Consider the following 20,649-nt stretch of genomic DNA (forward strand, 5'->3'; position numbering starts at 1 on the left):
TTGGTGTTCTGGGAAAGGCCGAGATACCAATTGTTTCCTATTAGTTTTTTGATCAGTAGTGATGGTGTGGGAGTTGAGAGCTTGACCTGACAGGTATGAGAGGGTGGGGTAGTACAGAGAGGGGTGGGGTGGTGGGATACAAGTGTCAGAGGGTCACGAAGGCGGGCAAACATTTTGGAAATGCCGAGCAGATCCAAGACTGACAGCTAGCTACAGAGCTTGTAACGCTTGTAACGACTAAAACGATCGCGATAACCGCCCGGAGCCTCTGAAAAAAATTTCATCGAAGGAATGGTCCCGGGGTCCTCACAGAGGGGGTAGGGGTGATCAGAAAATGAGATATGTCGCCAAAGTGGTAGGGTGAAGACAGGTCTTTGGGTGGGTGATGCGAAGAGAGTAGGGGTGGTGTAAGAGGGTGCCGCCTCATGGTCCTTCACAACGAGAAACGAATACGGAGGGGTAGGGGTACTTGCGAACATGGAAAGGAGTGGGTGAGGGTGGTATCGATGGGACTCACTGGTACCAGTGCTTACAGCTTGAACTCACGTAATAATGAGGGGTAGGGTCAACTACAAAATTGTAGTTCTAATACCGGAGGGTAGGGTACTGGGCAAGGCTGACAGGTTGGTCCTGGTGGGTGGATAGACGTCGAACTTTAGTAGGCAGCGGCTAAAATGCGAGGAGACCTCAGGGGTGGGGGAGGACAAGGGCGAGGAGGAAGAGGAGGAAGAGGAGAGAATGGCAGGCTCCTGAGGAACAGGAGGTGAGAAGGGAGATGCGTGAGAATGGAGCGAGATTTGGTTCGAATATGGGGTGGTCTAAAGAAGCCTGCGATGAACGCGATTACTACCGTCAGTTGTCAGTGAAGTCTCTTGGTTGTGCTCGTCTACCATGAACGGATCAGATCCCGAAAATGGCTCGAACCTCAGCAGTTGGATTACAAAGATCCAGAAAAAGCCAACCAAGAAGCAACCCCGTCCGAGAACGCTGCTTCCGGTACTATCTCCTTTCCCTTCTCATGGAATATGAGACAAGCATTCATTTCATTTTCTAGGACATTGTCTCAGGGCAGAACTTCAGATGCTTTTGTCACGACCAAGGAATGTATGTATTCTTTGATTGGGTCCCAACGGAATCGCTGAGAATCGATGTGACCCGCAGGCATGAGCTGAATGGTTGGCATGTTGTCCATGATCCGTCTGGTGACACATACGAGGGAGAGTGGAGAGGAGGCTTGTTCTCGGGCATTGGCATGTATGCTTTTGAAGAATGAGCCCTTGAGATTTTGATGAGTGTTAGGTATCACTTCGCCAACGGAAGCATGTTCGAGGGCATCTTTCGGCTCGACTGCCCTCAGAGTGGCATCTTCCGAGAGTCTGACGGAAAGCAGTATGAAGTGCAGTACGATGGCAACATCAGAATCACAGATTGTCCGAGAATCGTCATTTCAAGGCTGTTGATCCAAGAATATCACACGAATGGACAAACATCGAAGGAACCCGAATCGCCAGCCTCCACGGACACGCTGCAAAAGACTGGAAGTGTTTCTCAAATGACCTCCCCTACCACATCGATTGGAGGAAACGACATCATGGCATCCAAATCCTCAACTTCAAGCTTGCAAGTGAAACGCGAAGACAGCGACGTATTTGTGCTCTCGGGATATAGTGTTTCTACATCGGGACACCGATGCACATGCCACGGGTGATTGTAGCAAATCTCAACTAGCAAGGTGTACTGATACTTCTCAAAGACTACCTTGCGACCAGCTACAAGGGCATCACAAGCTTGAATCCACTGACTGCATGTACGATGGCGAATGGAATGAAGGTCGATGGGACGGCTTTGGGCGGTGAGAAGGCGGGCTGTTGACCGGGATTCACAGTAACTGTCTTTATTTGCAGGTGGGCTCACGCCAAGATGGGCGCCTATGTTGGGCAATGGTCTGCTGGGCTGTTCCATGGGAAAGGATCATATAAATACCCTGATGGCGAGAAGTTTGAGGGCTCGTTCCAGCTGTCATGTCCAGTCTCAGGCATCGTCGAGAAACCGAATGGAACGAGGGCAGAAGTGATTTTCGACGGAAGCAGTAAGAAAGGCTTTATAGAGCCGGAAAAGCTTCAATTGTTGAATTGCTGGCAGGGAGCATATTCGATCCTCTTCTGAAGCCCTTGGACATGAAAATAATCGAAACGTTGCCCTCTGTGAGTGCTGCCAATTCACAAAGATCCTCACTGGTAGGGAGCCAACAGCAGCTGTCCATGGTTCAGAACTTGTTCTCGATCAACTGCATCTGTCATCAACAACCCATGGAAACCTTGAACGGATATCACATAGTGCAGGATCAGCAGAGATTCTGGTAGTCTGTTCGATTGTCTGGCTTACATGTCCTGACGTCCTCCTCCAGGTATGAGGGAGAATGGGTGTCGGGGAAGCAACACGGGAAGGGGAAGCAATTTTTCTCGCAAGTTGGGATGTACGAGGGAGAGTTCGAGTTGGGACAACTACAAGGGATGGGCAACTTCAGGTGTGGTGGAAGCCCCTGGCCATATTTGGAGGCTGATGCTCACGGCAGGTGGTTACAAGGGCAGGAATTTACAGGACAGTTCAACCAGGGCTGCCCTGTTGGAGGAGTTTTCGTACATGCTGGAGGGACATTCTCAGTAACTTTCGATGGGAAGACGAACATCTCGGATCCTTCTCTCGCCCCGACTTCCATGAATCCGTTCATGTTGAGCGCGAAATAGAAACAACTTTGGGACAGGAGGCGAACTCTGCTTGAATGTTTCCTCCCTTCGATTTCAAGGGGTCACAATCTTCTTGCTGTCTGCGTAGTCTACGATAGGAAGATCAAGCTGCTTGAGAATCTCGTCGAACTTGAGCTTCCCAGAGTTGTACTGCTTGATCTGTTGGTGATAAATCAAAGGGAGGAAAGGTTGTACAGCTTGTCTTTCGAGCTGCATACACAGACTCTGCGTTCTTACCGCTTCTTCACGATTCTGCTCCTTGCATGCAGCCTCCAGCTTGTCGAAGATCTCGTACAAAGTAGTCACCCTGCTCGAAATCTGTCGCGAGACAGAAGTCAGTTTGACACCGCATGCCCATGTTCTCACCGCAAGGGAATCGGGCGATGACTCGTTGTTGAAGGAGGGATCAGAGTCCAGATCATCTCCTGCACTCACTCCCTTCAGGCTTGTTGCCAGAGACTCCAACACCTGCGGAGAGGTGAGACCGCGCTGAAAGAATGCCGGACTCTCCATGTACCTTGTTCTTCTTCAAGAACCTGGCAGAACCGTTTGTCCAAGGGTTGCTCAGGAAGGAGGTAGCGGATTTGTAGTCCTCGCTTTGAATCTTGGGCAGCAGCTCACGGTAGTTCTTTGCCACCTTCATTCTGCCAGGAAAGAAACAATCACCCAGAGGCCCGACAACGATCCCCTAGAGCGATATTACGTGATAATCATGTCGAGAGCAATACCAGGGGATGTGGCCTTCACTTTCCTGTCCTCCTCTGACTGGACTTTGTCCGCTGCATCCGCCATGGGAGCAAGCAACGAACAACCGGCCAGCATGGCCGACGACGCAAGGAGTCTCCTGCGCGAGACCGACGTGTCGTCACTTACACACATTACGGTGCGGGACATGCTTCTGCTGCATCTAGGAGTTGAGCCAGCGAGCATCAACCCTCTATGAGCGTTTCTAGCATGGAGGGCAGGAGAGAGCTGGAAGCCCGCGGCCTCTTGCGCCATCATCGTCGCCATCAGGCACACGGCGGCAAGCAGCATGGTCTTAGATGCAAGGATCTGGCAAGGATCCGGACTTGGGTCAGGAGCGGGGATGAGGGTAAGATGGAACTGCCTTGATCGTCCCGTGACCTACCCTTGACTCTTGTGACTCGGCCGGCCTTCAATGTGGCAGTACGGTGAGCCCGGCTGGGACCGCTTGCGGGGGGGATTTTAGTCAGTAGTGTTGTGAAGTTCGAAAGACTCTCATTCGTTTGAAACAGAAACAATAAATAGAAAAATAGAACATCCAACTTCAACTTGTTCAGCGATGATTGATGGTCAAGTCTCTTGGCCTCTTGCCCGGCGCGATCTGCCCGTCCAACTCCACTCCCTTGTCAAACGATGGTCGGAACACAGAGGAGGAAGCGTTAGAGCTCTTCACGGCCTGGGCGAACTTGGGTACAGGGATCTCCTTCAAGCTTGACTGTGCATGAATGTCATAGACTTGATGTCAGCGTGCGATCAAAGTCACCTCTACATGCTTCGAGCTGTGAAAGGGATACGCGTTCTGAAAGCCCTTCGATGATGCTGTGCTGTTGGCAACGCCGTCCAGCTCTGCCTGCTGGTTGTACCGCAGTGGCGACGGAAGCCCAGCAGCATGCGTGATCCCTGCGCGACATCAGTCAGTGGAGCGCGAGAGCTGCGAGCATGTCCGCAACGTCACCGAGCGACTGTGACGGGCCTTCCAGTCGTCCGACCTTGGTGGTCACGAGGAAGGAGAAGTCGACAGGAGAGAAGCTCCTCCTGTAGTTACTCGGGGAGGTATCCTGCTGACGCCTCGTCAGCAACTGCTCTCTCCTGCCCCTGACTCGACCCGCACCTTGCTCGAGAGGCTCGACCCTTTCTTGAGGTCTTTGATGGCATCTGCCATGCTTCCCCGCTTGTACAAGTGGTAGTGCAGGTTGGCGACTTGACGAGAGCTCAGGGTCTTCATGCCCTTCATCGCCTCAATCTTCTGCGCGTGGTGCTCGCTCTCCTTCATGAGCCTCTCGCCGTGCACTTCGAGCTCGAGCGACCTCTGCGATGCTCCGCTCACCGGACTTGCCGCGGACTTATCGGGGATGATCCGACTGCCACACACCACGGGGGTCAAGGCCATGTCATGCCAGAGCAGGGGAATACCTCGTTAGCAGCGATGAAACGTCGGGTGAGAATAGACTGACGGGATAGTCCTCGAACTCAACCTTGGATGCTGGCCCCCACCCCTCCACAGAGAACTTACTCCCTGCATTGTCGGGGTTTGGCATGATGGTTTTCCTGTGAAATCTGCTTGACAATTCTGACCGATTGCTTTGGGGTGCGTTCTCGTCGTTGGGCATGAAGAGATTCTGAACCTCAAGAGTCCTAACCCGCTTGGTCATCTGAAGAATGTCGTTCTTTGACTGTGATCCATGCAAGCTATCCCTTGAAAACCTACTCGAATCAAAGCTCTGTATCCTTTGCGCAGTAGCATCTAACTTCGTGTCCTTGTATTTGCCCCAACCAATCTCACGAGGAGTAGGAATTTTCGTTGTCATCCCACTCTGCCAACTGCTCCTACTCTCAGCCAAGTGCTGCTGGTCCACGTGCTCCTCTCGACCAACGGGCGACATTGGCGAGATGGGCCCGTTTGACATCTTTCTACCTGAGAGAGGGAGCCGGAGGTGCTTCTGGGACACGAAGGGCGGAGGAGAGGAGGAGAGAGAGGCAGCAGCAGGTCCAGGAGAGAGGAGAGAAGGAGGAGAGACGGGAGATGAGGGGCTTCGATTGGTCGTCCCCTGCAGCAGCCGCTGCCGCTGCACCATGGCGAGAGATTTCGATTACCCCACCCCGCTCGTGGGTGACATCTGCGTTTTCTCACCCCTACCCTAACCCCACTTGAATCAACTTACTACCCCCGTATTCCAGTTCCAAATTCATTATTTGTACCGGTACTAGATGTGTTACCCCTGGGGGTAAGTACCCCCACCCCGGTGGAAATATCTACTTTGACTTTTCCCCCGATATTTCCCCTGGCAGGGAGCAGTGCAGAACAGAACAGAGCAGAGCAGAGCAGAGCAGAGCAGAGCAGAGCAGAGCAGAGCAGAGCAGAGCAGAGCAGAGCAGAGAGCGGAGAAGGATCAGGAAGGAGGTAGACGAGATGAGAGGGCAGTGGGAGGAATTGCTGGCTTTTGCAGCAAGTGGTTGTCGTATAGTCTCAAGGGAAACTCAGGCTTGAGTCAAGGAAAAGTAAGCTCCATGTTCCTTGAGTTACAGATCAGAGCAGAGGACTGCAGGTCTGCCTTGACACATAAACTTGATTGTTATTTTACACATGAGATTCTCCATCAGCGATGAGCATCAATCTGCCTTTGAACCAAGAAGTCGTATCGATGCTTCGCACTGCCGAATTTCCTGTGGGAAACCAAACGGAACCTCAGAGGAGCAAAGAGGAGCAGCAGGGTAGTCTCACTGTATGCTCGGGAGCCTGTTAGTCTGACAGTTCAGCGAGCGCAGCTTGCCCAAGTACGACTGGATCTCTTTGACGGGGGAGACTGCGGCTGGCCGTTCTTTGACAGGAAGCAACTTGTCATGGAGCGGTAGGCTCGGCATCGTTGTGAACGTGAGATCCTAGCACAACCCTCCATCATCTCCTCCCCTACCGCAAGTTCAGGGCCCGCTTACCTTCCCGTACTTGTGTATGATGGGCGGGAGAAGGGGAGGGTCGTCAACAAGCTTGACGGGGGCCGAGGAGACATGGAAGACGTTGTCCTTCCAGACGAAGAAATGGGCGGCCATTGTGTAGTTGATCCACCGCTCGATGGTCGACTGCACGAGGGTGAAGCTCTTCTTGTCCAGCAGCCTGTTGTACCTCCATGCCCTGAGCGCCCGGTCCAGGGTGAAGAGGATGTACTTGTTGCGGATCCACTCGGAGGTCTTTGCGAGAGTCTTGATCCTCAGGACCTGCTCGAAGAGGGTGAAGAACGCCTGCCGGAGCTCGAACGCCATCCATCGCCTCCTCGCTCGCAGCTGCGCCTTCCTCCTCTGCAGGATCCTTGTCCAGCTGAACATGTGCGATGCTAGGAACTTCTTCTCGTGGACCTCCCGCTGCAGCATCGCGAGCCTGATCGCTCGGATCCTGTAGTGGAACCTAGCCCACTTGTTGTAGGCAATCTGCAGGACCTTGAGGGCCCTCGAGTGATCGTTTTTCTTCGTGTAAGCACTCCTCGCCGCGTACAGGGTCCACTGCCAGAAGAAGGGGTACACCAGAGTCTTGTCACACCTTCGCTTCAAGCCTTTCATGCTCGCAACCCCTTTGGCATAGAAAGCCCAGAAACGAAACACGCTATGCTCGAGCCTTAGCTTCACCTTGTTGCTCAACCGGTCCACTCCGCCCTCATCGTAAGTCCTGCTCCTACTTGCCGAGCTCGTCGAGGGTTTGGACCCAAATGTGTGTTCCCCCGTGCCCTCCGGCTGAGAGTAGATCTCTGCTGCCAACCTTGCGTCTTCCTCCCGCATGGCTGATGCTTGCGACTCCTTCTCATCTGCATCATCGACCTCTACGCTCCTTGTCAGAGACCATCGACGACCCAGGAGTTGTTTCAGCATTGCCGTCCTCCTTTCTTTCAACCAGCCTCCAACTTCTACCCGCTTTCCCGGTTCTCACAGTGTCCTGCCTTTCTCGCCCCTTCACGGTCCTGTCATCCCTCCCTCCCTCTTCCCTGCTTCCGCTCTTGCTCGCTTTTCATTCTTCCTGCCCGCTAGACTAGCTGCTCGCTGGAGCGGCTTGCGGACTGACAACGGTCCATCAAAAAATGACCTGAGACCAAGTCCTGGGGTGACAACGGGGAGAAATTGGAATGCGGATATAGAGAGAGGGGATGGTGAAGAAGCTGGGGAGGAGGAAGAAGGGGAAGCGAGAAGAGTGGAGGTCGAAAGACATTCAGAGCCTGGACTTGAACGAGCTCTCCATGGCGACAGCAGTAGCCAAGTGCCTGCGACGAACCGCGAGCAACGTTGAGTTGTTCTACGAGTACGCGGCGAGCGGCAAGGGCATACAGCTAGGTGGCAGGGGGGCTCTGCTGGACTACAATGAGCTCGTGTGCATCCTGGAGGTGGGACGGTTGTGCGGCTGCTCTCTCCTTCAGCTGACTGCCATGCTCCGACCCAGGAGGTCAAAGTGATTCCAAAGGCATTGCCCAAGGAGGACTGTTACGGTGACGGCGGCTGTAAGCTTGCTGCAGGCAGCATGACTAGTCTCTGCAGATTACTTCCTGGCCTTCCTGCGGAAGAAGATGAGATCGCCGGTGAGAGCTCCTGCTGCTCGCCCTCGGGGTACTCTGGCTGAGACAGTGGCAGAGCGCGAGCACGGGGCAGCCAGCCTCGGCAGGGGGGAGGCCTTCGACCAAGGGCAGCCACAGGTAGCTCGGCATCGAGGTGTGCGCGAGAGGAGGTGACGTGGCCTGCCAGGCCCAAGTCCTCCGAAGGGCCGGAGGACGAGCTGGACTTCCCTGCCTACCAAGAGTTCATCGAGTTCCTGATCGAGAGATTGGGGTACCTGCCCTACGTCGAGCGGGAGAAGCAGGTCGGTCGGCTCGTCCCCGGATGCTCTGAAGTGACTCGTCGTGACAGATTATGGAGCAGCACATGGAGAGTCTGAAACTGCGGACGACGAACCTGTACGACTTCTCCTACCGGTAAAACCCTGCTTGTCCCCAGCCCGACCCAATGCTTGCCCCCAGCCCGGTTGCTGATCAAGTCCACAGGTCAAACGCGATTCACCGCACTGAACGAGAGCTCAAGAAGGCCATCGGCTACAACGAGGTCGCGATCGGACCTGATCGCCTCCCCACCATCTGACGGAGCTCCTTCTCCCCTTCGCAGGAAATACTCTTCACCAATGACCCGGTTGAGCTCGCGCAGACCAAGTACACTCTTCCTATTCTCCCTGCCTACAAGATCAAGACTCCGAGGTGACCCTTTCCTCCCTCAGGCCCCATCCTAACTCGTTCGGTAGGGTTGTCTCGGAGCTGGAGGGAGACAAACAGATCGAGCCGGTTGAAAAAGGAGAATACGAACAAGTCGTGTCAGGGCCTCCTGCGATGAAAGGCGAGTGATTACGTTTATTATCGCGCCAGGGAGCAACGGTGAAACTACTTGTCAGGGAAATCAAAGTCCAAGCCAGCAGCACGCCTATCCGATGTGGTCCTTGCCAAGTTGGCGAACGTCTCAGTTCCGCTCGACGATCTCCGTCACGGCGAAGAGCTGCGGGGCTTGCGCCTGGTGCTTTCTCCTTTGTGCATGCTCGCGTTGCCTGACGCGCCCAACGCAGCCTGCACACAGGGTCGCCCGGAAATCCTTGCACTGCACTGTGAGGAAGTACTTCGACAAGTGGGTCTCCGTCGTCGCAGGGTTCGACGAGTCCCTCTTCGAGAACGATGACAAGGCGAGAAGGTCTGCCTGCCATCTGACGTCTCATCACCCCTGTCCTCATGCTCTCATCCTAGGCTTGCTGGCGCTGCAAATCCGGACGACGGGCCTTCGGTCGAGGTGAAGGTTGACAGGTCAGGACAGTGGATTCCCTTCCTCCCAAGGGCGATACCGCCGATTGATCACACGCTCTTTCCTTACTCTCATCCCCTCTCTTCCGAAAAGCACTGATGCCTCTATGTCTTCCTTTGCCATAATATCTGTGATGAATGAATGAATACATAATAAGTGCTCCCTTCGCTACTGCTCCTGCCCCATGTCGAACGAAGACAAAGAAAGAGAGTTCATCCGGCCATCTGGCCTGAGCGGCGAAATCTCATGGAAGTGCTTGTCCGAATCCAGCTCGACAGCAGGCAGGTCGGTCTCCTTCACTCCCATCTCCTTCAGCTTCTTCAGGAGCATGTTCCTGTGTTCTGACACGTAGTCGAGCTTCGTCTTGAGCTCGTTCTCGCTCACGTAGTCCTTGAACTTGTCCGCAACCTTCTCCACCCGGCGCCTCTCCAGCACAGGGCGGAAGCAGAGCTCGATCTTGAAGGCAACGTCATCGCAGGCGAGCAGCACCTCATCGCAAGCAGCTGCAGCAAGTGGTCCTCCTGCCTCAGGTGCTCACTCAGTGCCTTCATCCTCCTCGCCATCTCGACTCGCGGCAACCGTGAAGCTTCCATGCTGTCTGACCTGCAAACCGTTGAACCGTTACGGTTTGAACCGATTGGACCCTTGACCTGTGGACCCGGTAGTAGATCAACGTACTGATTTTTAACTTAACTTTGAGTAAAGATCAAGGTTAGAGGCCAAGTGGAGGCCAAGAGGTGGCAGGCAAGAACGGTCGGGCAGGACTTATTACGGCACTCTCAGCAGGGCCGTAGAGGCTCGCTGACCGACAGCTGCGCCGCGGCGGCTGACAGAGGCTCGGCGCTGTGAGAGGTCACTGTGTCTTACAGAATAATACCCACCTTACCATAACATACGTGGCGTAACAATGAAAACTCTCCTTTTGAGCGTCCAACAATCGGCAGCACTGCTCAATTTTTGGGGAAAAGTTGCTAGGAACCTCACCGCAACATCTCCCCTCCATGCTTCTCTTCAGTAGTCGAAAGGAGAACATTCGAAAGAGGTTGCTCAATGCAAACGAGTCGCATATTCACGAACAAAAGGAATGTGAATTTGTCTCGAAGGAGATAACCAGGATTTCAAATCTTGTGGGAGCAACTTACAACGAGCAAACAAGGGGCACAGTTCTCATTTCTTGTTTGTACAAGGTTGCCCCCGACCTAAAGAAAATCGAAGACGCTGATGTGATGTTCTTCATAAAAACGAAAAATAAGGGTTGCAAGAACTGCAGCTTCACGTTGGAGAAACACTTCACCCCCAAGGGAGTTTTCGAAAAGAGGTTTGGCCCGATGTGCCCTTTCACTGCTAAGACATTTCTCTCGGAATTGCAAAAGCAAGAATGCGAGGTGAAGTCTCGTGTCGAACGACTTCAAAAGTTTTCAGAACCTACTCCGTACCCTGAATCCAACGTACCAAAAGCCGCCAAAACTGAACACCACAGCAAGTTCCTGGATGTTTTGTCCAAGCACAATGATCAGGAAGATCCTATTGAAAAACTTTTGAAAGAACTTGTGCCACTTATCAGTACTATTTTCGAGCTCCAATTGTTTTTCACAATTGCATGTGCAGCATGCAAACTCCCAGATTGCGGATTGAAGGAAAATCAGCGAAACACATTTTTGAGGGAGGGTCTCAAGGCAGCATCTGCCAACCAGATTATAAAAAACGAAGATGATTATGCTTTCTGTCAGATGGCCCTAAAGAAGGCCAAAGAGCTTGGCGCTTTTGCTGTTGGGGGAAAAGACTATATCATACTTAAAAAGCAATTCATTGTAAGAAGTTTTGAGCAAACTGATTTCTTTCAAACCCTGAAAGCCCAGATCGAGGCAAACACAGCTGCAATCAAAAATCTTGACTTTCGCTTGGACCGTCACGAAACTGCAATCAAGGCAATCAACCGAAGTCTGGTGGAGTTCAAAATGGCATACAGGCGGAAGCAAACGGTCGAGAGAATTGGATCCTTCGTAAAGCTCGTTGTCGGAGCTGTCTCATTTGGAATTGGAAATGCTTTGGTCGACATTGTCAGTCAGTTGAAATTTGTTGTCGACCTCTCGGACTCAACGAAAGTAATGGAAATCCTACAGAAGTCCGGCGTAAATAAGTTCAAAGCCGTTGAGTATTTGAAAACAAGCGCGATCAAAGATTCAATTTGTTCGGGCATCGATCAAGTTGCAGACAGTAAGCTTGACAAGGCAACACAAAAACATGTTTGTCTCAAGATTCTTGCGGTTGCCTCATCGTCAGTGGATGCTCCAGGAAGGAAGTCAGGCCAACCACAACAAGGCCAAGCTTCAAGTCATGCTAAACAGCATGATCGGTCCGTTAAGGAAGATCTCATGGCTTTTCTGAAAGAGCGCAACGTGGAGGAACTGGCAGAGCCCCTCGCCAAGGCAGGGTTCAGGAGGCTGAATACATTACAAAGGTTATCAGGTCGTGGTTACCGAGACTTCATTCAAACTCTGGAGAAGGCAAAACTCAAAACTGGCGAAGCAGAGGAGCTTTGGGGTGCCATCAGCTCAGACATACACGATGACGACGACGACGACGACGACGACGACTACGACGACGACGACTACGACGACTACGACGACGATGACGACCACGACCACGACGACCACGACGATGACGACGATGACGATGACGACGACGATGACGACGACGACTACGACGACGACTTCCACGACGACGACGACGACACGACGACCACGACCACGACCACGACCACGACCACGACCACGACCACGACCACGACGACCACGACGACTACGACGACGACGACTACTACTACTACGACGACGACGACGACGACGACGACGACGACGACGACTACGACGACGACTACTTCGACGACGACGTTTCAGAGGAGGAAAGCGATGAGGACTGCAAAGAGGACTGAGGCCTATCTACCGTGGCCCTTGGATTCGATAGACCAACACTGTCACATGCAGTTGCTATGGGAGGATATTGTTGACTGAGCGACGACTTGAAGACAGATAATGCCAGGAAACTTGGAGATGAGGATGCTCCGACTGGTCACTGCGGATCTACTTAAAATGCCCGTTTACCCCGGGCCGCCGCATGGCAATAAAACTTTCACGCCGCCTGGCGACCGTACGGTACGGTCACGGAACTTTACTGAGCCTGGCAGCAATGCATGTCGGAATTCCAGCTGTAGAACTTCCGAAATCAGGTCAAGGCCGCACTGAGTCAACCGGTACCCCACTGGGCCAGGACATCCCGGTATCCGATGCCATCCCACTGGGCCACGTGCTTGACTCAGGCTTCATGTCACCACTCACGTGACTGCCTTCCGGGAGTCCGAGCCGGAAGTTGTCACAGTGCTGACACACTGCCGTTAGTGAACTAACTGGCCGGGCCATATCCGGTTGCCCGGAGCCCAATAAGACAAGAACAAGACATAACGACATGATGTTTTGTCCATGTATTCATAATACAGTACAGAACAGTACAGTAGCGCACTGCTCGGCAAGCAGTGCGATCCCCTACGCCTACATGCGGCCGTGCATGGTGTAACGAAGGGACGGGCTTGGCGGGAGGACAGGCAAGAAGTTCACTAACTGTGTGATCTCCTCCTCCAGTTGCCAGTTGTTCTACATCATTCGTTATGAAAACATGCGGCTAATTGCTTTTCAAAAGCCTTCTAATGTAGAAAATTCTGTGTACGAGGCCGTACAGTCACGATCATTGTATATGTAAATGTGTTTTGATCCATTCTGCGGTTTGTCGCGCCTGATGCATTTTCAACGGCAGATTCTTCAGTCTATTGTAGAGGATTCGGTTGTGTTCGAGGTGAGCCGACGTTTCTGTGTCGAGAGGTAGAGAAATCAGTGTGTTAGAAAACCTTGATCGGTTGCTGGGGTAGAGGTGGCTTGAAGACTTGGGTTTCACAGTGTTCGGGTTTGAGTGCCGCCGGCGGGCCGCTGGTCGGGCAACCAAAAGATGAGTAATCTTTTTGACTGAAAGATATCTGGAGGAGGCCAACGGCCCCACGAGCCTCGTACCGGGTACTTAATCAGAGCTGCAGGGTGGATAGGGGAGTGGGGGTGGGGCAGTGGGCGCAACTCGACATATCTCATCGATTTCATTGAAGTGTAAGTTAGAAAATCATTTGCCCCAGGGGGTTGCAAACACTGTGACTCTAAACAGGGTTTGGCGTCCGAGGGTGGGGTCACGGTGGTGCCGAGAAGAGAGGTGGGGGTTCAGCCCAAAAGAGTTCTTGATCCGGGTTTACCGGTGAGGAGGGGGTGGGGTGGGCGGATGGGGTTGACCAGTACCACGGGTTGTTATCAATTTCGGGAAGAAGAAGGGGTGGAGACGCAAAGTTTCAACGGCTGGGCCTACCACCCCTGAGAGACAGTCAGAGATTGCCCTGATTAGCATGCACACACACACGATGCTTGCCGGTGCAGCCATGGCTCCCGCTCGTGCGCCGTCCCCGCGATTCTGAAGCTGACCTCGAGGAGAAGGAAGTGGGAGGATGAACGATCGGTGCTAGGAAGCAGCGGGGACGAAGGACTGAGACCCGGAATGATGGATAGGATCTTGGTTGCCTGACGGGTAATATTCTCCTCAACGAGGCCTGGGGGTGGAGTTGGCGCGACCGCGGCCATGGCGAAGGAACGGCAACACTGCGGGAATGAGTTGATATGAGGCGAAGACTTTCTTGGGAATGAGCCAGAGATCTGTTGAACGATCCTGCAGCCCTCAGCTCCTCGTCTGAAACCTGCTCTGGCTGCAACACGGATCGGGCACAAAGGGGAAAGGAGCGATGAGCTCAAGCATGTTTGACGAGGGGTTTTTTCCTAAGGAGCAATTCACACCTCGCACTGGGAGCCATCACGAGGATGAGATGAAAGGCTACTTGTCAAGCAGCCAGTCCAAAAGAAAGAACATAGTAGACATCTCACAAATTTACAACAGGTATCTCGTGTTACAGTTTGTCTTTGAAACGACTGAACATTGTGCAAAGGCTCAAGATCGATAGAGCACTCTCACCCGAAGCAATTGAATGGGCGGTATTTGATACAGTCTCACGCACATTCATCGCATCTGACTTGATTGTTTCCTTCAGCGCAACTGCTTTGTACGATACGACAACTTGGAACAAAAATCCAACGATGATGAAGTCCGAGATATTTTTTCAGGAGAGCTGAACATGAAAGAAATGAAGAATGCATTGATCTTGGGTGGTCAGAAGGATATCACAGACGAGAAACTTCTGACGATGATACGTCAAATTGGAAAGTTGGATCACCCAAACCTCAGGGTCAACTTCAAGGAGTTTTCTATGATGTGCTGGAACGAGTTTTTCAAGCCGGAGGAAGAGGACGAGAACTCGGGAGATGTCAAAGATGCGTTTGAAATTCTAGGTGGTGCTTCAGATGGGACTGGCGCGGTATCGCAAGCGAGCTTTGATTCCTCGTACGCTCTGACATGTTGAATTTCAGGTCAGTATACACAAGTTGAGGAACTTTGCAGAGAGGGCAGAACTGACCATCGACATTGACAAGTTTGTGGCTGAGGTCGACGATGATCATTCTGGAATGGTTGACTTCAAAGAGTTCAGCAGATTGTTCAAGAACGTCCACACGGACTCGAACCTGCATGGCAAGGGTAGTTATCTTTTACGGCATGTCAGCTCGGACCAAGGCCTGGATGAGAAGCAAAGAAGTTCGATTCCAAACTCGCTTACCATAGTGACAGGTGAAGCTTTGATGTGATGTACATGAAATGCAGTGATGTTTGAAACAGAGGACGAGAAGGAGAATGAAATCTATCCAGAGCAACATGCTGCACAAGGAAGGGGTCTGGAATGCTCCAATCGAAGCGGATGGCGGACTGGGGATTCATTTTTCCAGTACAGCCTCACGCCCGATATGGACAGCGTGAAAACTCCGCTTGCTCCCAGAACCAAGAAGGTTGTACACCAAACAGCGCATTCGTTTGAGAAAACGTTTTCGCCGAACTCCACCAGAGTGAAATGCAGAAACGGGTGGAGGTTCAGAGACTACAGCAAGAACAGCCATCATGAAGGTGGATACAACGAATATAACGTCAGGGACGAGAACCTCCTCAAATCTCTTGACGAGAAGATCAAACTCAGAAGCAAAGGCGCAGAGTTCACTCTGAAACATCCGTCATCTAGCAAGATTGGTGTTCGACTGTCTTCGGAATTGAGGTGTGTTTTGTGTTTGCCCCTCCCCCTCGTGAGGTTGCTCGAACCCACTGATTGATGTGTATCAACAGACTGCTGAAGATGACAAAGGAATTCACTCGAGTAAGGTCTGCAAACACTGTGAGGACCAACAGTACTGCAGTCAGCGTGGATAGACTACGCCCTGCTACCTCCACGGGATTCCACGACTACCTTCCTTCCTTCTCACCGCCAGGGAACAGTCCTGTGTTGAACTCAGTCAAGAGCGGCCGGCTGGCAGCAACGTCGAGCACGAGAGCTTCATCGAATCGGACGATCCGCAACTACAGGGACCCCAACAGGCCGAGGCCATGGACGAACAACATGAAGACGCAGGTACGATCGTTCCGAATCACAACGAGGAGGCTTGCTGACGACCCTCTACAGTCAGAAACCTTAGCGACGGAAGAGCTCCTGAAGCGAGCCAGCGAGGTTGGGCTTTATCATGGCGCAGGAGGCTTCTTTGGCGCAGGAATCAGCTTTCTGGATGATACATGAGAGTTTTACTGGAAACAAAGGGGAGTGGGAAGAGTACAGTCGCTGCCATGCCTGACAGCCATGAGCTCATTTCATCTGCTGAAAGATCTGCCCTGACGGAGCCCCTGCGTATCCTCTAGGACCTGTAGTCCGAGGAAGTCCCGAGTGATGATGATGGTCGTTCCCCCCTCTTGCCTGATGCTCCAGGGCGTGATCCACGGAAGTTCTGGTAGAGTCCGGAGCCATGAGCGCTCCCATGGCAGATTGCGACCCGCACGCGTACCTTTGACAGAGGCTCTCTCAGCGGAGGAGAGGATGGAGAGGTAAGAAGGAGGGGAAGGGAAGGGACGAGGATGAAGAGGGGGGGGGAGAGGAGGGAAGAGGATTATCCGAAGGAAAGACTGGGGAGAAAGGAAGGAGGAAAAGAAAAAGCGGGAGAGGAAAGGAAGGGGAGAAAGGTCACGAGGAGAAGGAAGGCGAGGAATGAAACGGAGGAGGGGAAGTGGTCCAGGGGATGCGCCTCACCTGTCGCTCTCGATCGCTCCCTTGAGGTCCAGCATCACATATACCCCATCAGCTCTCGCTTCCACCCTGTGCGTCCGCTGCCGCTGGCTGCACAGCAGGTGAGGACTTGACCTAACGCCGCCTGCTCTGCTCACCCGACGCTCTTCCAGCCCGCAGGATTCAGTTTCTTGGTGACGGGGTCGAGAGTCTGCAGGGCGACGTGAGCGAATGGCGACGAGGAGGAGTGAGAACTTGGCACCGTGCTCTGATAGAGCTTCTCCCCCTTCTCGATCGTGACCTACGGCAAACTCTCAGCTCAGCGCAGGGAGATGTCACAACAAACCTTGTAGTTGTGCCATGGGCAGTTGAGGCAAGAGATCCCTTCGATGTCCTCTATGGGTCCCATGCCCAGCGGTCCTCCACCTTGGAGCACACGTCAGCCCGTCCAAGCAACATGGAGAGCATGGGAGATTGGGAGCACCGTGGAAGCAGAGGCTGTCCAAGCAGTACAGCTTGCTTCTGTGTGATATCACCGAGATCTACAAGAACTTGTCAGGCAGATTCTCGACAGATACCAGTCTCGTGCTCACCTTCCGCCCCTCTACTTCTGCATGCAGCCTGCCGTTCTCTGGGGGAACATTCCCTACCCGATGCCACACCTGGAGCAATGCAGTGAGATCGCAGAAACCATGTCGATAGAGACGTGATCGTGAAGAACGCATGCTCTATCCCTCTCCTCCTCCTTTTCCTCCTCCTCCCCTTCCTCCCTTTCTTCCCCTTCCTCCTCCTCCTCCTCCTCTACTGCGGACTCCCTTGTCCTGCGCTCACAAACTCACCTCCGCCATAGGTCGCGCGTATCTGCAACTTTCGCTGAAAGTTTGGCCTAAAGTTCTCAACCTCAAAAGTTTCGGGCTTCAGGGGTCTCGCACATGCAGGAGGCGGCGGGGGCGGATCTCGAGGAGGAGGGAGGAGGGAGGGGAGGAGGGGAAGGAGGAGCCGACGAGGCGATGGCATGCAAGGAGGAAGGAGGGAAGGGTAAGCCCATCCTCTCCCTGCCTGATGACGCAAAGAAGCTCCTCTCCTGCATGCTGTCTATGACAGTCAAGTGCTGCGCAAGGTGCATGCTGGGGATGGTGAAAGTGCGGGACCCCCTAATCTATGCTCTGAGCCAAGAGGAGATAGCATCCTCCATTGCCGACTCACTTGACGAGGAGGGGAGAGACCGCTGCATGGCGGAGACTTCAGCCCTGGCGTGCAGGAAGGGCGACTGCTGTGTGTGCATGGGGCTGCTTCAGAGCGATCAGGGTGAGATTTCATCACAGGTCAAAGAAGCGTTGACGACAGCTGGATATGATGTAGACAGTCCTTGTACCTTCATGCTGTCCCTGTCCGCCCCCTCCTCGATCTTCATCAGGCAGTACCTGTATTACTACAAGGCTCTGGAGGGGTCGGGGGGTGCGCTGGGAGTCAGTTGCGAGCAGAAGTGGATCGAGCTCAAGGAAGTCTACAGGCTGACGTATGGCAGGAGGATCCAGCAGGTGCTGAGCTGGACGATCGACCAGTCCAGCACCGACAGCTGCGCCGGTCGGGTGAAGGTCACGATGGAGTACAGGCATGAGGAGTCGGCAGGCATGAAGGAAGTCCTGCTGGAGGGGAAGAGCGTGAAGCGGACGATGCGGGAGAGGAGGGAGAGGGGCCAGAGGAAGGGGAACCTGGTCGAGATAGAGAACATCATAGCGGTGCACAACGTGCTGCACGGCATGACCCCAGCCGCGCTGCTCTCCAAGTTCTCCTGGCCGCCCGCTGCCATCTCCAAGGAGCCGGAGCTAACGGTGAAGGTGGAGAGAGAGTCGGTCTACATCGGAGGATGCTATTGCAAGTACAGCAGGAAGGTGATACCTCCTCCTCCTCCTCCTCCTCTTCCTCCTCCTCCTCCTCCTCTCGAACGTCTTCTTTCCGTAGTGTCATTTTGAAATCCGCCATCATCTCCTGTCCTGTCCTATCCTGTCCTGTCCTGTCCTGTCCTGTCCTGTCCTGTCCTGTCCTGTCTTATCTGATCCTTCGCTCCCACCTCTCCTTTCCTTCTCTTTTCCCCATCTCTGATGTCAAGAGCTTCTAGGTGAGCCAGTCCCCTTGGAACGAGGCCCACGGCGAGCTCCAAGATTCCGTGCGATGAGCCTCCTCCTCGGAGAGAGGAAAACTGAACTTCGCATGCTCTGCAGGTGCAGACTCTGATCCTCAAGGAGATCGCTCCTCTCTACCAGCCGGAGGAGACCAAGTTCATGGGCTCCGGCAGGGAGGACGTGGACGTGAGGATGCTGGGGGAGGGCAGGTAGGAGAGCCATGCTCCTCAGTCAAGATCTTGTCATGCTCCCTCCTCCCTTCCTCCCCTCCTCCTCCTTTTCCTCTTCTCCCCACTGCGTGATGCTGACTCTCCTCTCCTCTCCTCTACCTCCCCTGCTGTCCTCGTCCTCGTCCTCCAGGCCCTTCTTCATCGAGTTCGTCAATTGCAAGAGGCTCCCCATTTTTCCTCACTCCCTTGACCCCTCCCCTCAGGTTTGGCTCCTTCCCCTACTTTTTGCCCTTCGCTTCTCCTCCCTGCTCCTTCTTGTTCCTCCTCGCACCAACTCCCTACTCTTCTGTCCTCCTCCTGCGCCTTCTCCGTCTTCCTTCCTCTGACTTCCAGCTGCAGGGTCGTCCCGTCGACTTCAATTTCGAGAAGATCCAGGAGCTCGTAAACCTCTCAACCGACCTCGTTCAAGTCCGTCGCCCCCCCTAAACCCTCTCCTCAACTCTCATCTCCTCCTTGCTGCTGCTGCTGCTGCTGCTGCTGCTCCTCCTCCTCCTCCTCCCCCTCCTCCCTCTCCTCCTCCTCTGAGCACTTCCCCCTTCCCTCCACCACTGCCTGCCTCCTCCTGCTCCCAGTCCTGTGACCATCCTGCCTCTTTCCTCCTGCGTACCTTTCCATGGCCCTGCCACCAGCAGCAGTCTCCTCCTGGCATCTCTACTCCCTTCCTGCTCATCGCGCCCTCTCGTCCTTGTCCTCGTCCTCGTCCTCGTCCTCCTCGTCCTCCTCGTCCTCCTCGTCCTCCTCACTCTCGGTTGAGCAGGTCAGCAACCTCAGGCCGGTAGGCAGGGACTATGTCGACAGCATCAAGAGCTCGGGGGAGACCAAGAGAAAGACCTACAGGGCGCTGGTGTGGACATCTGCTCCCCTGCCTCCTAGCAAGCTCGACGTGCTCAATCAGATGCAGGAGCTTGCCGTCTTCCAGGTCAGCCCCGTCCTGTCTGACGTTGCCTGCTGTTCGTGCTGCTGCTGCTGCTGGTGGTGGTGGTGGTGGTGCTACTCCTCCTCCTCCTCTTCCTGCTGCTGCTGCTGACGATGCTACTGACAGAACACGCCCATTCGCGTGCTCCATCGGCGATCGCTAGCGGAGAGGAAGAGGACGGTGTACCGGATGTCAGCGGAGAGGGTGAATGACCGGTTCTTCCTCCTCGACCTGGAGACAGAGGCAGGGACTTACATCAAGGAGTTCGTACACGGGGACCTCGGGAGGACGCGGCCGAGTGTGGGAGGGCTGCTGTGCTGTGAAGCTGATATCTTGCAGCTGGACGTGGTTGGAGTAGAGCTGTGATGGAGGGAGGGAGAGCGAGGAGAAAGGGGAGGAGGAAGAGGGAGGAGAAGGAAGAGGGAGGAGGTGACAAGAGGGAGAGGTAGAAGGTACGCGCGGTGATAACGAAGCTCAGGGGGGGAGGACGAGGATGAAGATGCGGATGCGGGAGAGGAAGAGGAAGGGAGTAAAATCTTGTCGAAAGAAAGACATTCATTCTCTTGGTCTATCCGATGTTGCAGTCCTTTAGGGACTTGCACGTCAGAGCTCCGCTTGACGTTGTGAACTTCTTGCCGTTGTAAGTGGCCTCGCCCTGCTACCTCGTGAGGAAGAGGATGAGGAGGGGGTGGGGGTGGGGGGTGGGAAGGACCACTGGACGATGAGGAGGAAAGGAGGAGAGAGAGGATGTGACAAGATAGTGGGAGGCGAAGTGAGAGGAGGAGGAGGAGGAGGAGGAGGAGGAGGAGGAGGAGGAGGAGGAGCAGGAGGAGGAGGAGGAGGA

At 53.9% G+C, this 20,649-nt stretch overlaps 11 protein-coding genes across 11 annotated transcripts in view; 5 read left to right on the forward strand and 6 right to left on the reverse strand.

Moving 5' to 3' along the window:
- Positions 1-1,183: 1,183 nt before the first annotated feature.
- On the forward strand, positions 1,184-2,528 carry GUITHDRAFT_54039 (hypothetical protein; the record flags this gene model as incomplete). Its single annotated transcript, XM_005839871.1, has 5 exons — positions 1,184-1,254; positions 1,300-1,401; positions 1,754-1,852; positions 1,905-1,997; positions 2,408-2,528. Coding segments are annotated over 5 exons (486 nt in total), but the record flags the coding sequence as incomplete, so codon positions are not given.
- A 507-nt stretch (positions 2,529-3,035) lies between these two features.
- Positions 3,036-3,797, reverse strand: GUITHDRAFT_150482 (hypothetical protein). The gene is made up of 4 exons (XM_005839872.1): positions 3,451-3,797; positions 3,265-3,391; positions 3,114-3,215; positions 3,036-3,067 (listed from the first exon to the last, which is right to left on the reverse strand). The coding sequence occupies exons 1-4, from the start codon at positions 3,780-3,782 to the stop codon at positions 3,050-3,052; spliced, it is 579 nt and encodes a 192-aa protein (XP_005839929.1). The 5' UTR covers positions 3,783-3,797; the 3' UTR covers positions 3,036-3,049.
- Positions 3,798-4,044: 247 nt separating this feature from the next.
- On the reverse strand, positions 4,045-5,398 carry GUITHDRAFT_101402 (hypothetical protein; the record flags this gene model as incomplete). Its single annotated transcript, XM_005839873.1, has 5 exons — positions 4,045-4,206; positions 4,255-4,391; positions 4,447-4,549; positions 4,603-4,852; positions 4,905-5,398. 5 exons carry the CDS (start codon positions 5,396-5,398, stop codon positions 4,045-4,047), a joined length of 1,146 nt encoding a protein of 381 aa, XP_005839930.1.
- Positions 5,399-6,088: 690 nt separating this feature from the next.
- GUITHDRAFT_133356 (hypothetical protein) lies at positions 6,089-7,349 on the reverse strand (the record flags this gene model as incomplete). Its single annotated transcript, XM_005839874.1, has 3 exons — positions 6,089-6,155; positions 6,214-6,371; positions 6,426-7,349. The coding sequence occupies 3 exons, from the start codon at positions 7,347-7,349 to the stop codon at positions 6,089-6,091; spliced, it is 1,149 nt and encodes a 382-aa protein (XP_005839931.1).
- Positions 7,350-7,621: 272 nt separating this feature from the next.
- GUITHDRAFT_101404 (hypothetical protein) lies at positions 7,622-9,401 on the forward strand (the record flags this gene model as incomplete). Its single annotated transcript, XM_005839875.1, has 12 exons — positions 7,622-7,855; positions 7,912-7,957; positions 8,007-8,047; positions 8,100-8,161; positions 8,211-8,325; positions 8,373-8,437; positions 8,507-8,564; positions 8,625-8,713; positions 8,758-8,797; positions 8,958-9,023; positions 9,073-9,194; positions 9,248-9,401. 12 exons carry the CDS (start codon positions 7,622-7,624, stop codon positions 9,399-9,401), a joined length of 1,092 nt encoding a protein of 363 aa, XP_005839932.1.
- A 69-nt stretch (positions 9,402-9,470) lies between these two features.
- GUITHDRAFT_101405 (hypothetical protein) lies at positions 9,471-9,895 on the reverse strand (the record flags this gene model as incomplete). The annotated part of the gene is made up of 2 exons (XM_005839876.1): positions 9,471-9,805; positions 9,841-9,895. 2 exons carry the CDS (start codon positions 9,893-9,895, stop codon positions 9,471-9,473), a joined length of 390 nt encoding a protein of 129 aa, XP_005839933.1.
- A 735-nt stretch (positions 9,896-10,630) lies between these two features.
- On the forward strand, positions 10,631-12,316 carry GUITHDRAFT_101406 (hypothetical protein; the record flags this gene model as incomplete). The annotated part of the gene is made up of 1 exon (XM_005839877.1): positions 10,631-12,316. The coding sequence occupies one exon, from the start codon at positions 10,631-10,633 to the stop codon at positions 12,314-12,316; it is 1,686 nt and encodes a 561-aa protein (XP_005839934.1).
- Positions 12,317-13,743: 1,427 nt separating this feature from the next.
- Positions 13,744-16,121, forward strand: GUITHDRAFT_161123 (hypothetical protein). Its single transcript, XM_005839878.1, has 7 exons — positions 13,744-14,282; positions 14,332-14,377; positions 14,434-14,757; positions 14,810-15,065; positions 15,114-15,540; positions 15,609-15,891; positions 15,943-16,121. The coding sequence occupies exons 1-7, from the start codon at positions 14,131-14,133 to the stop codon at positions 16,051-16,053; spliced, it is 1,599 nt and encodes a 532-aa protein (XP_005839935.1). The 5' UTR covers positions 13,744-14,130; the 3' UTR covers positions 16,054-16,121.
- A 296-nt stretch (positions 16,122-16,417) lies between these two features.
- GUITHDRAFT_133359 (hypothetical protein) lies at positions 16,418-17,227 on the reverse strand (the record flags this gene model as incomplete). Its single annotated transcript, XM_005839879.1, has 8 exons — positions 16,418-16,433; positions 16,558-16,644; positions 16,692-16,744; positions 16,796-16,834; positions 16,880-16,959; positions 17,018-17,075; positions 17,127-17,195; positions 17,225-17,227. The coding sequence occupies 8 exons, from the start codon at positions 17,225-17,227 to the stop codon at positions 16,418-16,420; spliced, it is 405 nt and encodes a 134-aa protein (XP_005839936.1).
- A 238-nt stretch (positions 17,228-17,465) lies between these two features.
- On the forward strand, positions 17,466-20,171 carry GUITHDRAFT_101409 (hypothetical protein; the record flags this gene model as incomplete). The annotated part of the gene is made up of 6 exons (XM_005839880.1): positions 17,466-18,428; positions 18,656-18,703; positions 18,759-18,845; positions 19,229-19,270; positions 19,647-19,808; positions 19,932-20,171. The coding sequence occupies 6 exons, from the start codon at positions 17,466-17,468 to the stop codon at positions 20,169-20,171; spliced, it is 1,542 nt and encodes a 513-aa protein (XP_005839937.1).
- Positions 20,172-20,344: 173 nt separating this feature from the next.
- The window catches only part of GUITHDRAFT_150485 (glutamyl-tRNA synthetase), a 3,709-nt gene continuing 3,404 nt past the window's right edge, over positions 20,345-20,649 (reverse strand). Inside the window, exon 13 of the mRNA XM_005839881.1 lies at positions 20,345-20,460. Within this exon, the coding sequence (XP_005839938.1) occupies positions 20,374-20,460 (87 nt within the window). The 3' untranslated portion in view covers positions 20,345-20,373. The remainder of the gene's footprint in view (positions 20,461-20,649) is intronic.

The sequence above is a fragment of the Guillardia theta genome (assembly GCF_000315625.1).
Source record: "Guillardia theta CCMP2712 unplaced genomic scaffold GUITHscaffold_7, whole genome shotgun sequence".
NCBI classification, from domain to species: domain Eukaryota; class Cryptophyceae; order Pyrenomonadales; family Geminigeraceae; genus Guillardia; species Guillardia theta.

What these genes read in the sequence shown, in the direction of transcription:
- GUITHDRAFT_150482 (XM_005839872.1), bottom strand. Translation starts at nt 3,782, where the DNA reads ATGCTGCTTGCCGCCGTGTGCCTGATGGCGACGATGATGGCGCAAGAG. An exon ending in GCTCTCGACATGATTATCAC is followed by an intron (nt 3,392 to 3,450) that starts GTAATATCGCTC and finishes CTTTCCTGGCAG; the next exon opens with AATGAAGGTGGCAAAGAACT. An exon ending in GGTTCTTGAAGAAGAACAAG is followed by an intron (nt 3,216 to 3,264) that starts GTACATGGAGAG and finishes ACCTCTCCGCAG; the next exon opens with GTGTTGGAGTCTCTGGCAAC.
- GUITHDRAFT_161123 (XM_005839878.1), top strand. Translation starts at nt 14,131, where the DNA reads ATGAGCTCAAGCATGTTTGACGAGGGGTTTTTTCCTAAGGAGCAATTC. An exon ending in CTTCAGATGGGACTGGCGCG is followed by an intron (nt 14,758 to 14,809) that starts GTATCGCAAGCG and finishes GTTGAATTTCAG; the next exon opens with GTCAGTATACACAAGTTGAG. An exon ending in CGAACAACATGAAGACGCAG is followed by an intron (nt 15,892 to 15,942) that starts GTACGATCGTTC and finishes GACCCTCTACAG; the next exon opens with TCAGAAACCTTAGCGACGGA.